Raw genomic sequence first — 15,662 nt, 5'->3', positions numbered from 1 at the left:
TTTATTTAAATATTTTTTTTTTTTTTTTTTTTTCATTTTTTTTTTTTTTTTTTTTTTTTTTTATTGAAAATTTTTTTTTTTTTTTTTTTTTTTAAATAAATTTGAAATTTCTTTTTTTTTTTTTTTTTTTTTTTTTTATTTAGAGTTTTTTTCTTTTTTTTCTTTTTAAGATGGAGAGGCGGTTATTGCACTTACTTGGTTTGGTGAAGTTGTTATTGCACTTACTTGGTTTGGTGAAGTTGTCTGGTAGTCGATCGGGTAGTCTGTGTTGGCTCAAGTCATGTCATGACCCATTCACTGGGTCAAATTGTTTGGGTTAGGGTTTTTTTTTTTTTTTTTTTTTTTTTTTTTTCTTACCTTTTTTTAGCTGGGCTCGGTCCGATCCTGAATCTGCAGGAATTATGTTTCTAGCCCCTTCCTAGGCCGAGAAAATAACTTAAAACCAATTTTTTTTTTTTTTTGGGTTAGGTTGAGTAGAAGGCACTCAAACATGTGCCGCGCAGCGGCACATGGGAGAGTGCCGAGAGAGTTAATCTTTTTTTTTTTTTTTAGGGTTAGGGTTAGGGTTAGGGTTAGGGTTAGGGTTAGGTTAAGAGCATCTTACCACTTTTGAAAAACGGTTTTTTTGAGCTAGGGTTAGGGTTAGGGTTAGGGTTAGGGTTAGGGTTAGGGTTAGGGTTAGGGTTAGGGTATAAAGCCTTCACAAAACAACTCGGTCCAAAATGAGTTCACAACAAAATAACGTAAACGACATTACTGTCATCTGTTGGTAAAAGTGAGGTACTGCAGGCATGCCGCAAATATATGATCACCTTGGGTCCTATGTATCCGGGTTGCCCTGGTTGACCGTTGTTTCCTCTGTATCCCTGTGTGGGAAATAACAAGCATTAATAATCAATGTTTTATGATTAAACTCAGCTGTGTAACCCCTTCTATATAAAATTAGGCTATATTATAACTAGAGCAATGTAGATTATATATCTTCTATCCCTTTGGGTTCTTCTGTCTCTATTTTTCAAAGACGTAGCACATGAAGCAGTTTCTTATTCGATTAATTGTATGTACTCGCGTTATTCTTGCATTTCTGGGTTGAATCTTCGACACAAATTGTATATCGCTTCTGATTAAAGTGGCAACCTAATAATGGTAATGTAGATTAGATGGGTACTAAAAAGTAGCACATATAACAATATATAATAATATGAGATATATAAGTAAAATACAATGAATGAAGTGGACTTAATACATAAACAAATAGGAAGAAATTCCCAATAAAATAAAAAAGACAATGTGCATATTCATTGAACTAACTCAACAATCCTGATCATTTGTAGTTTTATGTTGATCATTTGTAGTTTTATGTTAATCATTTGTAGTTTTATGTTGATCATTTGTAGTTTTATGTTGATCATTTGTAGTTTTATGTTAATCATTTGTATTGTGTGTTTCTCCACAGTGTACCTGCTGTCCTAGTCCACCGGGAGGGCCGTTAAAACCGGAAGGTCCCTGTTGGGAAGCAGAGACACGCTTTGTTAACGAGAATGTCTTAGAAAGAAAACGTGCTGATTTAGCTCCTTTTATTTTTAAGTTTGTAAGTTTTTACCCGTCCGCCGGGGTACCCAGGAATTCCCTTCTCCCCGACCTCACCCGGAAAGGCAAACGGACCTGAATGACAGTCAGAGACACACAGGAACAACTCTAAACACAGTGGACATCCTCTGACCCATGGGAACAACCCGGTGTCCAAGGTTAAAGTCCTCCAGGCTGATGAGTGAAATCACAGAAGGACTTTTACTTTGGAAACCAAAACAACAACAATCTCCATTGCATAAATCCATTGCATTTTCTTTTTAAACGGACTGCATTCATACAGAGCTTCTCTCCCCAAAAGCCAATGAAAGTGCTTTACAATATCGCCTAACGTACCCATTAGCACACCCATTAATACAGCCATTCACACGCCGACGGCGGCGCATGGCCACCGAGCAAGGGCACGGTCAGCTCGTCAGGAACAGTCAGGGTGTGGTCTCTCACTCAGAGACACCTCGACGCTCAGCGCGGAGGAGCCGGGAGCGAACTAGCAACCTTCCGGTGACCAGTCACCACCCCCTACCCCCTGAGCCACACGCCAACAACATATCCTTCTATAAGCTGAAACGAATGAGGCTCAAAACAAAGTGAAGGTAAGAACACGTACAGGGGCACCTGGTCTCCCTGGATACCCACGGCGACCTTGATAACCTGGATCGCCCTGAAAGAGAGAGAGAGAGAGAGAGAGAGAGAGAGGGACAGAGAGAGAAAGTTTAGAATTTGATAGGAGTTACATTTTATTGCTGTCACAGCAGAGAAGCTTCTACAGTGAGAATGGCATGCAATTACGCAATTTGACTGATGACTGTTGAAAACTATGTAGGAACACGTGTGTGTGTGCGTGTGTGTTAATTCACCTTCAGAACAATGTACTCATTTTTTCTGAAGGTGATGATGAACATGCATGAACACACACAGACATGTGGATGCCATGCAGGGTGTGTCTTAGGTCCTTCTCTCTCCTACTGTGCAGTTGCCCCAGGGCACATGGGCAGCTGGCCCTCTCCTGCTAGTTACCTGAGCTCCTTTGTAGATGGTTAGAATCCCTCCTCCCATCTGAGAGCCGTCGCCGTGGGTACCGCTGGGCCCGGGCAGACCCAAGTCTCCCTGGATACCGAAACACACAGCGATCAGCCAATCAAGAGGGAGAACATAGGCAGGGGGGCGGGAACCAGGAAGTGGAACAAGGAGTCGAGTCGAGGTAGTGGAGAACGAGTGAAGAAGAGGAGGATTGAAAATGATATAAATAGAGATGTAGATTAAGTAAGAAAAATATAGATGGTGCGCGTGTGTGTTTACCTTGTCTCCTCTCTCTCCTTGTAAACCAACACTGTGACTTCCCTGTGAAACAACAAGTTTGCAACCAACCACAATTAAATCAGTTATAATACTTCAAATACTCCCATCACAGCTACAAATACTTCACGGGAAAGTCATTCAAACTTAAACGTGCATTAAGTATTATAATATTCAGATAATTGTCAAATAATAAGTAATAATAGTTCTGATACTCATATTATTACTACTGTATATATTTGGAGGTGAGAGAGATAAAAGTAACACTAACAAATGTTAACATAATTTTGAACAGAGTAGAGCGACATCACGCCCTGGTGGTGAGATGGTGTAACAGCAACTATCAGTAGGCCAGGGTTACCATCTACCTTCCAGTACACTAAAACCCTACACCGCCACCTCATGTCTTCCCCAATAACACTTCACGCTAAGCTAGGCCCTGAATGTCTTGTCCTATCTGCTACACTATGCTATGCACAAATACACCACACTTACACAAGCAACCCTTCAATATGCTATCTGATGCCAGACAAGTCTCCCCCTGCTACACAATAATAAACTATGCCTAAATAGGCCAAGATATGCTATGCTATGCTATGCTATATTATACTATGTTGAGCAACACTATCCTAACCTAAGCTTCACAGCAGTGCCCTATGCTGTGCCTCACTATACTGCAATACAATAATACAATAGTAAGACGAGATGTCCTTCATTAGCACAATGCTAAGCTACGCTGTGCTCCCGGGTCTAGCCCCGGTCCAGCCGGGGGCCGGTCCGGGTCAGTACTCACCATGGGACCGGGGGGTCCGGTCAGACCTGGGGGGCCCTGGAGGGAGAGAGCACAAGAACAGAGTCAGGCCCCACAGAGACCTGCAGTCCCACCCTAGCTCCTGCACAGGGGAGGTCGAGGCTCCGACGGGAACTTACTGGGTATCCATCGGGACCCTGGGGCCGACGAAGCCCACCGGACCGTCGGGACCGCTCGGACCCTGGGGAGGAACACAGTGTCGTCGTGGTTACCAGTGACATCACCGCCTTGTGACACTTGATGAAACATGTCATGGAAGGAATAATTGTCCTGTAATAATGTGCACAGAGAAGGAAGTCTGAAATATCTTACGGGTCGACCGTCCAGTCCAGGCAAACCGGGAAGATTCTGGAACGAAACAACAAACACAATCAGACACAACAATAACAACAATGACATCATCCACGTCAGAGCGAGAGAGACTTTGATTAGATATAACGTAGACAAAAAAAACAACGACATCTCTTACCACTCCATCCTCGGAAATATAGACGGGCTCTCCTTTCTGACCCTTCCGACCATATTCACCCTGAGAGAGAGAGCGAGAGAGAGAGAGAGAGAGAGAGAGAGAGAGAGAGAGAGAGAGAGAGAGAGAGAGAGAGAGCGAGAGCGAGAGAGAGAGCGAGAGAAAGAGAGAAAGAGAGAGAGGGGGGGGGGAGAGAGAGAGAGAGAGAGAGAGAGAGAGAGAGAGAGAGAGAGAGAGAGAGAGAGAGAGCGAGAGCGAGAGAGAGAGCGAGAGAAAGAGAGAAAGAGAGAGAGAGAGAGGGGGGGGGAGAGAGAGAGAGAGAGAGAGAGAGAGAGACAGAGAGATAGAGAAGGAGAGAGAGAGAGAGAGAGAGAGAGAGAGAGAGAGAGAGAGAGAGAGAGAGAGAGAGAGAGAGCGAGAGAGAGAGGAGAGAGAGAGGGAGAGGAGAGAGAGAGAGAGGAGAGGGAGGAGAGAGAGAGAGATAGAGATAGAGAGAGAGAGAGAGAGAGAGAGAGAGAGAGAGAGAGAGAGAGGGGGGAGGGGGAGAGAGAAGGAGAGAGAGAGAGAGAGAGAGAGAGAGATTATTCTTCAAAACTTAAATATTACACAGAGGAAATAGTTAAATTTGTGGACCGTTTAAACTAGTAACTATGGGCACTGCTATGTGTGGTTTTAGTTTGTTACCTCCCGTCCAGGTCCTCCTGGTGTTCCTGGTTGTCCGGTACCGTAACCAGGGAGACCGGGTTCTCCTCGGCTCCCGTTGCATCCATCTGGACCTGATATGCCCCGCCCACCATCTAAACCAGGATGACCCTGCAGAGAGAGAGAGAGAGAGAGAGAGAGAGAGAGAGAGAGAGAGAGAGAGAGAGAGAGAGAGAGAGAGAGAGAGAGAGAGAGAGAGAGAGAGAGAGAGAGAGATGGAGAGAGAGAGATGGAGAGATGGAGAGAGAGCAGCATTTGGTTTATGGGATGCATCTTCATAGTTTAAACACTTGTGTTTGCTTTGTTTACGTGTGCGTCCTCATGCCATACTTACAGGAACTCCATCGTTACCGGGAAACCCTGGCACGCCCATAGGACCCTACAGAACACAAACACGCCACATATTAACGAACACGGTTCCACCTCTCGTTAGAAGGTTTCGCAGTCTCAATTGAATCAATTAGCAGACACTTATATCCTTATCTTCTGAGACACTCGCTCACAGACCCCCTCGGTAACCCCCTCACATCCATCCATCCACATCCCACCGGGGGGGGGGGGGGGGGGGGGGGGGGGCGCTCGTCCCTCTCACCTTGTCTCCCTTGGGTCCCGAGGGCCCATTCACCCCCAGGTGGCCCTTCTCTCCCTTGGGCCCCGCAGGACCCTGGCCGCCGGAGTACCCCTCCGGCCCGGACGGCCCCGATGGCCCCAGAGGGCCAGGACGCCCCTGAGAGAGGAGACAGGGACCACAGGTCAAAGGTCACATGTCGGTAGCAGAGAGTGGGCTCTGTCGCTTCGTCCAATCTAACCGCACCTGAGGTGAGGTCATCTCACCTCGTTGAGGTTTACTCGAACGTGTGGTGTTTTAATCTAATCTCATTATGATGGTGTTATAATCTTATATAATTCCATTGCATATACATACAAACTCATCGATTCAAATCTAATTTGATTGAATTTTAATCAATGTATAAACTAATCTAATATAATTTTGAATCTAAATTAATCTAAATGTATATAATCGAATAGAATGTAACATAATCGAATCAAATCAATGATAATCAAATCCTGTTTGATATATGCTACAGTAAACGGATCAAAAAAAATTAAGAAATCAAATTCATACATTCAATAATAATAGAAAAAAATAATAATAATTGTACCTTTGTTTTCTAAAAGCCTTTTAAACCTTCTACCTATCTTTCATCATATTCATCCCAATCTCTCTCTTTATTTCTTCATCTCACATCACAGGGCTTCAAATCTTTCCACACAAGGAGTTATCTTTTCACTTAGAAGCTGAACTACACACTGCAGCCTTACAGGGGAGCTACGACTTAGGGGTGGACGGGTGGTATACCCTCAGAATATCACACCCACTTCATCTGGCATATGCACAATATGAGTCGTCAACGGTAGTAAGCACGCATTGCATTGCTCTGCAAAGACAAATGACTTCTGCCAGCAAACTGAGAGAAGAGTTAGACACACACACCCTCACACACAGGGGGAAACTGTTGGTGAAAGATGTACACAGTTGGTCGCCATTTTGGATTGTCTTGTGTAAAGTGTGTAATGTATTTGGCACAGAAACAAGTTGGGACAAAGCACTTTGTTCTAAAGGGAGATTAACTCACAATGCACAAATGTCAGAGGGGCGGGGTTAAGGTGTGTGTGTGTGTGTGTGTGTGTGTGTGTGTGTGTGTGTGTGTGTGTGTGTGTGTGTGTGTGTGTGTGTGTGTGTGTGTGTGTGTGTTTGTTGTATTGTATTGTCTTGCATCCACGGTGGTCTGTTCCAATAATGTTTAAGTTGACAAAAAACAGGATCACTGAGCCTGCACACACACACACACACACACACACACGCACACACACACACACACACACACACACACACACACACACACACACACACACACACACACACACAAACACACACACACACACACACACAAGACACCCTACAGTTTAAAACAACCTGTCATTAGCAGTTTTTAAAGAAAGGGCATGGATGAAGGAGAGAGGGATGAGGGGATGAGGAGAGGAAGAAGGGAGGAGAGAAGGAGATGCAGATGTCTGCTTTAAAGGGTCAAAAAGGAGTCAGAACCCTTGATTTACTTGCTAATGCTAATGCTACACCACTGCTATGGGTGTGGAGTGCGGGGAGAGGGAGGGGTGGAGAATGGTTAGCATGTTTAGCTTAGTTAGGAGGTACTAAGTGCTAACCAAGAGCTTCAACCCGTACAATATGAGGCCAACACAGCCCAAAACGCTGCTGTTTCTGGTTGAGCCTCCTACACTTCTTATTCATTTATAAAAACAGTCTTCTAAAGTTTATACGCAAGTTAAAATGTTCCATAGTCCTGCAGTTCCATATGTCTAGCCCAGCACCATGCATCTGGCCCGGGGGGTTAGCAGGCTAATGAAAGGGCTAGCTCTCTACAGGCGGGCTGACTAGCACTGGCTGGGGGAGAGAGAGCCCTCCCTGACACCTGGTATCAGGACGGGGAAACATGCAGGGTCCCACAGCGAGGCACTTTCTCTCTCAACTCTCCTTCCCTCTAAGTTTCCTCTCCTCCTCTCCAAACTTTCCAAATCTGTTTCTGAATGACTCTCATTTGGTCAAAACTCTTCCTTTCTTTTGTTCCCCCCACTGTTCCATTCCCAGGATGTATATAACGCATTGCTACATTGTGCTGTGTTACTCTGCCTGACATAGTGGCACCTTATCTTAATAATAAGAAATGTTATTTAAAAAAGCACTTTCTCTCCAACTAAATGTAAATGGACGAAGCCCCAAATCTATCGTCCATGGGGTCTCCCTGGCCAAGTGCCGGGGTCACATTCAAAGGCTTTGCTCGGTACTTCATCTCAGTCAGTCTGTTATCCTGTTAGAGGTGATAAATGAGGAAAGGCGTGAAGGACTAAAGGAGCCGCTAGTCGGGCCGTTAGCCACAACCTGTAATCTGCTTGTAGTGTGTTTAGCATTGCTGGCTAATTGCACGCCATCGGCCAAAAAAACAGGTCATCACACTAATAACAGCAATCTTGCCGACATAGATCAGGAGGTTGAGATTTCACTAGCGTACTTAACACACAGGGGTCGAACACAAAAGCGGCATTCTCATGAGGAGCTATTGCATCCAATACCGTCCCTGGGGAGAAGGGGATCCTCTGGGCTCCTCGAGGTTCCTTCTCTTTGTGTTTGTGGAAGTCTAAGTTCCTATAAATCCTATGGAGGGTTTAAGTTAAGGGAGTGTCGTACCATTTGAGCCCTCTGAAGCCCTTTGAGGCTGTAGCGGGATTAAGGGCTATACTCATCAAGTCAAATGCAAACGTTTCCTAAGAATTGGGACACAGAAATAAGTGGAAGGCTGTTGGCAGCCGTTCAGTTCCTCCTGCTCACGTGCGTTGAGCATCGATGGAGAAACTGCGTTTCGGCGGAGAGGAGAGGGGGTCAAGGGGGTCTCTGCGGATGTATACACACAATGTGACCATTTCCTAACATAGTAAAGACAGAGAGAGAGTGAAGTGGATAAGAGCGAGGAAGGAGCGAGGATGTGAGAGAGAGAGAGAGAGAGAGAGAGAGAGAGAGAGAGAGAGAGAGAGAGAGAACACAGGGGGAGTAGAGGAGACAGGGAAAGCGATAGAGCTTGCTGGAATTTTTAGGAATTCCGATAAGAGAAAGAAAGCAGTTGTGCAGCCCCATCTGTACAACATGCAAAGACAACGGCCAGAGACAGATAGAGATACATGAAGAGATATGGAGACGGAGAGACAGAGGGATACATGAAGAGATATGGAGACGGAGAGACAGAGGGATACATGAAGAGATATGGAGAGAGAGAGAGACAGAGGGATACACTCTCTGCACTGGTGTCCCTTAAGGTTCTGTACTGGGACCCCTTCTGTTCTTCCTATATACAAGATTGGGCTTGTGCTCAATCACTGTCACTGCTTCGCTGACGACACTCAACTATTCCTCTCCTTCCCCTCTTCTGACTACACCCGAATTGCAACATGCATCTCAGAATGTCCGGCAGACATCAGCACTTGGACAACCGCCCATCACCTGAAGCTTAACCTCAAAAAGACTGAGCTCTTCCTAATGCCAGGGAAAGATTGCCCTCACGTGGACTTAATTGTCACTGTCGAGGACATCACTGTATCTTCATCGCCATCCACGAGAAACCTCGGTGTGGTACTGGACAATCAGTTATGCTGCACCATGAACATCACCACGGTGGCCAGATCCTGCAGATTTGCCCACTACAACATCCGCAGGATCTTGCCCCATTTCATGAGGGAAGCAGCTCAGCTCCTGGTCCAAGCACTCATCATCTCCCGCCCTCGACTACTGCAACTCGCTCCTGGCTGGACTCCCAGCCTCCGCGATCAAACCTTTGCAGCGCATCCAGAATGCTGCAGCGCGCCGCGTGTTCAACCTACCTAAATTCTCCCATGTGACCCCCCTCTTCAGGGATCTGCACTTGCTCCCTGCAGTAGCTTGTATCACATTCAAAATGATGGTACTGGCCCACAAGGTGGTCACACAAGGTGGTCACACAAACAAACCCTGTAAAGGACAAGAATGAACTCCCTATAACCCAGGTAAGGGGGGACGGTGACAGGTAGGTCCTGCCACTTAATGTACGCACCCATTGTATGTCGTAGTTAGTTATAGTAGATAGTTGTGTAGCATCATATCCTAGCTATCTTTGTTGTCCACAGGGAATGGGTTAACCTAGACATTTTTAGTGCACTGCACTTCTATGAACATCCTTACTTTTCCGACAGCAATATAGTGTTTCACCTTCTTCTGACAAATGTACTTATTGTAAGTCGCTTTGGATAAAAGTATCTGCTAAATGCCCCCATGGAAATAGATACATGAAGAGACAAAGAGAGGGATAAACATGCATGCACAGATAGAGAGCGAGAGAGATACATGAAGATATGGACAGAGAGCGAGAGATACAGGAACAGACAGAGAGAGAGAGAGAGAGAGAGAGAGAGAGAGAGAGAGAGAGAGAGAGAGAGACCCCAGCCAAGATCACCACAGGCAGGGGGAAAAAGAGAGGACACAACAAAAAGAGTTTAGTCTCTCCTAATGTGCTTCGGAAAACAATGACAGAGAAATGCGAGAGACCTTGTTAATCCAGGTTAACCCATCCAGACATCCCAGTAGCATTGGTAGACAGAAAGCGAATGACCAACTACCAGCACTATGGGCATTGGTCTCTCTCTCTCTCCCTCTCCCCCTCTCTCTCTCTCTCTCCTTCTCTCTCTCTCTCTCTCTCTCTGTCTCTCTCTCTCCCCCTCTCTCTCTCTCTCTCTTTCTCTCTCCTCTCAAATCAACCGTCACCTACCATGAACCTCTCTGAACTATTTGGATTCTCCAAACAAGACTAATGGAGATGAATGGTGTTGGTGTTGGAGTTAAGTAGGATGTGGTGGACGACAGGAATCCAGACACAGCTGGCTGGGGCCAGAGTGAGCCATCAGGGTGTTTATTCCCATTATGCATTGCCTCTTCACAATCTCACACCGACACTTTTTTACTCATGCCTTTGTCACGTTCAAATCCGTGCGAGGGACTTTAACGGGTGTCGTTTTTAGGTATATTTTTGTCGCCAGCTAATTGCAAGTGAATGAGATCAATCAATCTGTCGCCCCAACAGAAGGTCATGTAACACGGGCTTTCTGCTTGCATTTGATGTACCAGCCACCGGCAGATTCTCTATCCATCGTGCATCTGATTTCAAGCACTCATGCAACATGTGGGGGGTAAACAATTTTACCCCCCAACGATTGCAAACAGAGATGAACTATCGCTGGTGGTTGACTCCCCCCCCCCCCCCCCCCCCCCCACCCCACCCCCACCTCCCCTCTAACACAACAGCCTCTCGCCGCTACGACTCCCTCGCCGCCGCCCTGGGCTCCCTGGCCCATCAGCTTCCAGCCCGGCAGACTGTGTGCTGGTTCAAATCCATCCGGGGACAAAAGAGACAATAGGTTGCATTCTGCCACTCTAAGCCAGCTGGACTTAATGCTCCGACTGCCACCACCTCACTTCCTGCCAGAGGAGGAGAGTGCTGGGGCAGACACATTCTTTGAACCTGTATGTGCGTGTGCATTTGCATGTGTGTGTGTGTGTGTGTGTGTGTGTGTGTGTGTGTGTGTGTGTGTGCGTGTGTACACACACACACACACACACACACACACAAACACTCACACGCTCACACACACGCACCCTCCGGCCTACTGAGGTGTAAGGGGGGCCTATTGTCTGCGGTGGCGAGTGTACCAGGGGGAAGATTTTAGCTGTCGCACCAGATGCTCACCAGGGGAGAATGATGGGTGCAACACAGGGAGGAGGAGGAGGAGGAGGAGGAGGAGGAGGAGGAGGAGGAGGAGGAGGAGGAGGAGGAGGAGGAGTCAGACAGGGTTTGTATAATGAATGGCAGAGTTGGACTTAACCATCTATGAAGCCCACAACCACACACAACCACACACACACATACGTGCGGGCAGACACAAGACACACAGACAGCATTATGTCCTCCTCTGTCTGTTTCTATCTGGTAGTTCTGCCTAAAGTAGAAGCTGTCTGGATCGATGGCCAGAAAAGCCAGAGATGATAAAGGGGGAGAGAGAGAGAGAGAGAGAGAGAGAGAGAGAGAGAGAGAGGAAGAGAAAGTAGGGGAACACAGACAGCGAGGCAGACAGCCAGATACAGATAACAGCAAATTCAAAACAAAACCTATATTTTATAAACAGCTAGTTCCTCGTTGTTCCCTCCATGTGAGCCAGGTTGCCGGGCCAGCCCCTTCACCTGGTTTGTAGGAACACTAACTAACCGAGGCCAGCTGTTTTAATGAACCGGCCCCGGTGTATTACAGCGGCACACCTTTTGATGATGTCATCAGGCTTCTCATGAGAATGAGCCATGCCGGAAGGAAGTGACCTTATATAGATAGATGATCCATTCGTGGGATAATTAGCCAAGCAGGGTTACTAATTAAACACAGCTGTGTTGTTACACAGCAGGGCTCCACCACCGCAGGCTACAGCGGACACGAGTCGGTGCTGTTTAGTTTGTTTTCTATTCTGTTCCACTCTTTTCTACCTTTTCATCACTTTCTCTAATGCAGCGCCCTGTACTCACATGTCTTAGATGAGGAGGGGAGGTCAGACACAAGGAAGCCATGTTATTAACAGGTCCAACCCCAGCACCGTCCTGACTTACCTATCTTATCTCGCTCTACAGTAACATATCTACCCTCCCGACTTAGAGTTCATCCTCAACACACATCCGAGTGTGTTGGAGTCGATCACAGCATGTGTGAAGAAAAATGTGCAACTACGTACACGTGTGAAACATGTACTCTGTGTTTTACCCTGAGAACAGACCTGGGTTGAGGTTTGATCCAATGACATTCAACTTGGTTTGCCACTAAACCCGGTGACAGTCTCAAAGGGCTTCCGTACAGGCTCTGTTATAACTGCAAACCCTCCAAGAACAAGGATGAACTCTCCTTAACCCAGTTACTGGAAACGGTGACATTGCATGCACTACATGAGCCGACAAACAGCAGCTGTGGTTATAGGTGAAAGTGGAAGCTAGTGGGAAAGTTGATAAATGACGGTGGGAAAGTTGATGAAATACAAATAGCTGATAGTAAATCGGAGAGAGATGTCAACTATCTTAAAGAAACACACTGTGTGTGTGTGTGTGTGTGTGTGTGTGTGTGTGTGTGTGTGTGTGTGTGTGTGTGTGTGTGTGTGTGTGTGTGTAATAATCCTATATTTCTTTAAACATTCATTTAAACTTAGAACCACGGTGGCTGGTGCTACCCGGAGCGACCAGGTGATGGCAGTGTCGTGCACTGGGAAAAATTAAGTGAGCTGGCTTCGATTAAACAGAACACCCAAAAAAAAAATAACATGATCTGAAAGTCGTGTTCATGTGATGGAATTACCTGTGGCTGTTCATCCAATCTTCAAACATTTACAAAAATAAGAAGATAATTGATAAATAGATAAATTCAAAGAAGATTATAGAATATCTTTCCAACTTTTCTGCTGGGTCAAATGTTCCCATCTGATTTTCAACGCAGTTTTAAGACACAGCCATTCGCTTCCTGAATGAAAAACTGCAATTATTATGACGATGATGAAATTAATCTTCATCATAATAACTATAAGGTTAATGATGTTATGACTATTGTGACGTTATGACTACTCTGTCTAGAAATCTAACAGAGGGGTTTTGAAAAACACGTATGGGAGGATGATGGGAGAGGAGACGGGAGGAGAGGAGAGGAGGCTGGAGGGATGAAGAGTAGAAAGTGACAGAGGAGAGGAGGCTGGAGGGATGAAGAGTAGAAAGTGACAGAGGAGAGGAGGCTGGAGGGATGAAGAGTAGAAAGTGACAGAGGAGAGGAGGCTGGAGGGATGAAGAGTAGAAAGTGACAGAGGAGAGGAGGCTGGAGGGATGAAGAGTAGAAAGTGACAGAGGAGTGGACCGATGGAGGGATGAAATAAATGGTGCTTCCCTCCTGCTGTGCTCTGATTCTCACGCACATACACACAGGCACAGGCACGCGCACGCGCACGCACACACACACACACACACACAGGGCCTGACCTTAAGGTCGGTCACTTGCTCTGTGTTGTTAGCAGTGACCCTTGACCTCTGACTAAGGCCATGTCTGGTCAGTATAGGGATGTGTGTGAGTGTTTGTGTGTGGTTGGGTTTGTGAGTGTGTGTGAGAGACAGAGACAGAGAGAGGGGAAGAGAGAGAGAAGCATTTGTGTAGTGATGCATGTGAGTGTGTGTCTGTCGTTGTGTCTGGCTTGTGTGTATTTAACTTACACACACACACACACACACACACACACACACACACACACACACACACACACACACACACACACACACACACACACACACACACAAACACAAGTGCTCACTCAGCAAAATCCAGAGATGCTCAAATAATCACAAACACAACACATTAGAGAACGCATGGAGAGAGAGAGAGAGAGAGAGAGAGAGAGAGAGAGAGAGAGAGAGAGAGAGAGAGAGAGAGAGAGAGAGAGAGAGAGAGAGAGAGAGATCAAAGCTTCATTCAGAGGCTGTTGTACCGCCACTGATGTTTATCACAGACATCTGATACCTATGTGTGTGTGTGTGTGTGTGTGTGTGTGTGTGTGTGTGTGTGTGTGTGTGTGTGTGTGTGTGTGTGTGTCCATGTGTGTGTGTGTGTGTGTGTGTGTGTGTGGGTGTGTGTGTGTGTGTGTGTGTGTATGGTCTATATTACCCAGGGCCCTGGGTCTTCCCAATCTTTCACAAATCTTTTAATCATCTCGTTGCTCTCTTTTTCTATCCATTATCTCTCCCTCTCCCCCTCTCTCTCTCTATCCATCCCTCCCTCTCCCCCCCTCTAACTATTTCTCCCCCTTTCCCTCTCTCCCTCGTCTTTCAGGTCACTTCTACTTAATCTAATCGCAGATTATGGTGATGCCGGAATGTGAATGTGACTGAAGTCTGGACTCAGAGACCTGTGTGCTACTCTACCATGTCGGCCATTTTACACACATACCCAAACAACTCTACTGTTACATGGTAATGTGCTTTCTCATGGCGCATCACCTAACAACAAGCTGCTTAACAAACACACACACACACACGTCACACACACACACACACACACACACACACACACACACACACACACACACACACACACACACACACACACACACACACACACACACACACAAAGTGCACATATAATTATCCAAATCAGTCTCCATAATCACTCAATTCAGTAAATCTGTCTATCAAAGTACAAATCTATCTGTCTATCATTCTATCCATCTATGATAGATGTGGCTTTTTTCCCTGTTTCACGAGCCTCTCATCCTGAGTTTTTTTCCGTGGCCCGCAGGTGGTTTTACATCAAACTGTCTCCACCTCTTCATCACACTGTAAAATAATAGGCCCCATCTCTCTCCCTGTCTGTCTCTTGCACTCTCTCACTTTAAAGCTCAACTGATTTATGTTGCTTTCTGCTCCTCTTCCTCTCACTCTCCCACATGTCGTAATTGTATTTGTTTCCGATGTTGTAAACAGCAAACTAAAAGGACTTACTAACTCTCTCTGTGTTAGCTGTTGGGACAGAGTAACAGAAGGTCTTCATGAAAGAAGAGACAACTTCCTGGCCCCTGGCATCCTGCCTGGGAGACCCCATAACGACATAAGGGTTTCAGTGTGTTGACTCGACCGGTGACAGAAATCACACACACACAGATGCACACTCATGCACACAGACACACCGACACACACACGCACACAAACAAACACACACACATACATGAAATACACAGACACACACACACACGCACACACAGAAAAACACCCTGAGGCCCGTGAGGTTAGCCCAAATGGAACGGATGTTATTGAAGATAATGGATACAACATGATGGGACCGGCTTAACCCAAACCACACAAGTCACACAGATGCACACACACACACACACACACACACACACACACACACACACACACACACACACACACACACACACACACACACACACACACACACACACACACACACACACACAATTGCGCGCATGCACACATACAGGCACACACACACACACACACACACTCACTCACTCACATGAACATACACACCACCTGTGTTGTGTTTAAAGTCTATACGGGTGAAATCAAAGTAGCCTACATGACATCTACTTTTTTTTCAAGTGCCACGACTAGTTTAG

General features: G+C 46.1%; 1 protein-coding gene across 1 annotated transcript in view; it reads right to left on the bottom strand.

Annotated features, from left to right (window-relative positions):
* The window catches only part of LOC132445772 (collagen alpha-6(IV) chain-like), a 79,339-nt gene that overhangs the window by 14,030 nt on the left and 49,647 nt on the right, over window positions 1-15,662 (bottom strand). The window contains 14 exon segments of the mRNA XM_060035897.1: window positions 744-866; window positions 1,462-1,506; window positions 1,604-1,665; window positions 2,194-2,251; window positions 2,608-2,697; window positions 2,890-2,931; window positions 3,680-3,715; window positions 3,817-3,878; window positions 4,010-4,045; window positions 4,167-4,218; window positions 4,221-4,226; window positions 4,848-4,976; window positions 5,200-5,244; window positions 5,458-5,592. Of these exon segments, the coding sequence (XP_059891880.1) occupies window positions 744-866; window positions 1,462-1,506; window positions 1,604-1,665; window positions 2,194-2,251; window positions 2,608-2,697; window positions 2,890-2,931; window positions 3,680-3,715; window positions 3,817-3,878; window positions 4,010-4,045; window positions 4,167-4,218; window positions 4,221-4,226; window positions 4,848-4,976; window positions 5,200-5,244; window positions 5,458-5,592 (921 nt within the window).

The sequence above is a fragment of the Gadus macrocephalus genome, chromosome 17, assembly GCF_031168955.1.
Source record: "Gadus macrocephalus chromosome 17, ASM3116895v1".
Classification (NCBI taxonomy): Eukaryota; Metazoa; Chordata; class Actinopteri; order Gadiformes; family Gadidae; genus Gadus; species Gadus macrocephalus.
This window is presented reverse-complemented; position numbering and strand designations above follow the sequence as displayed.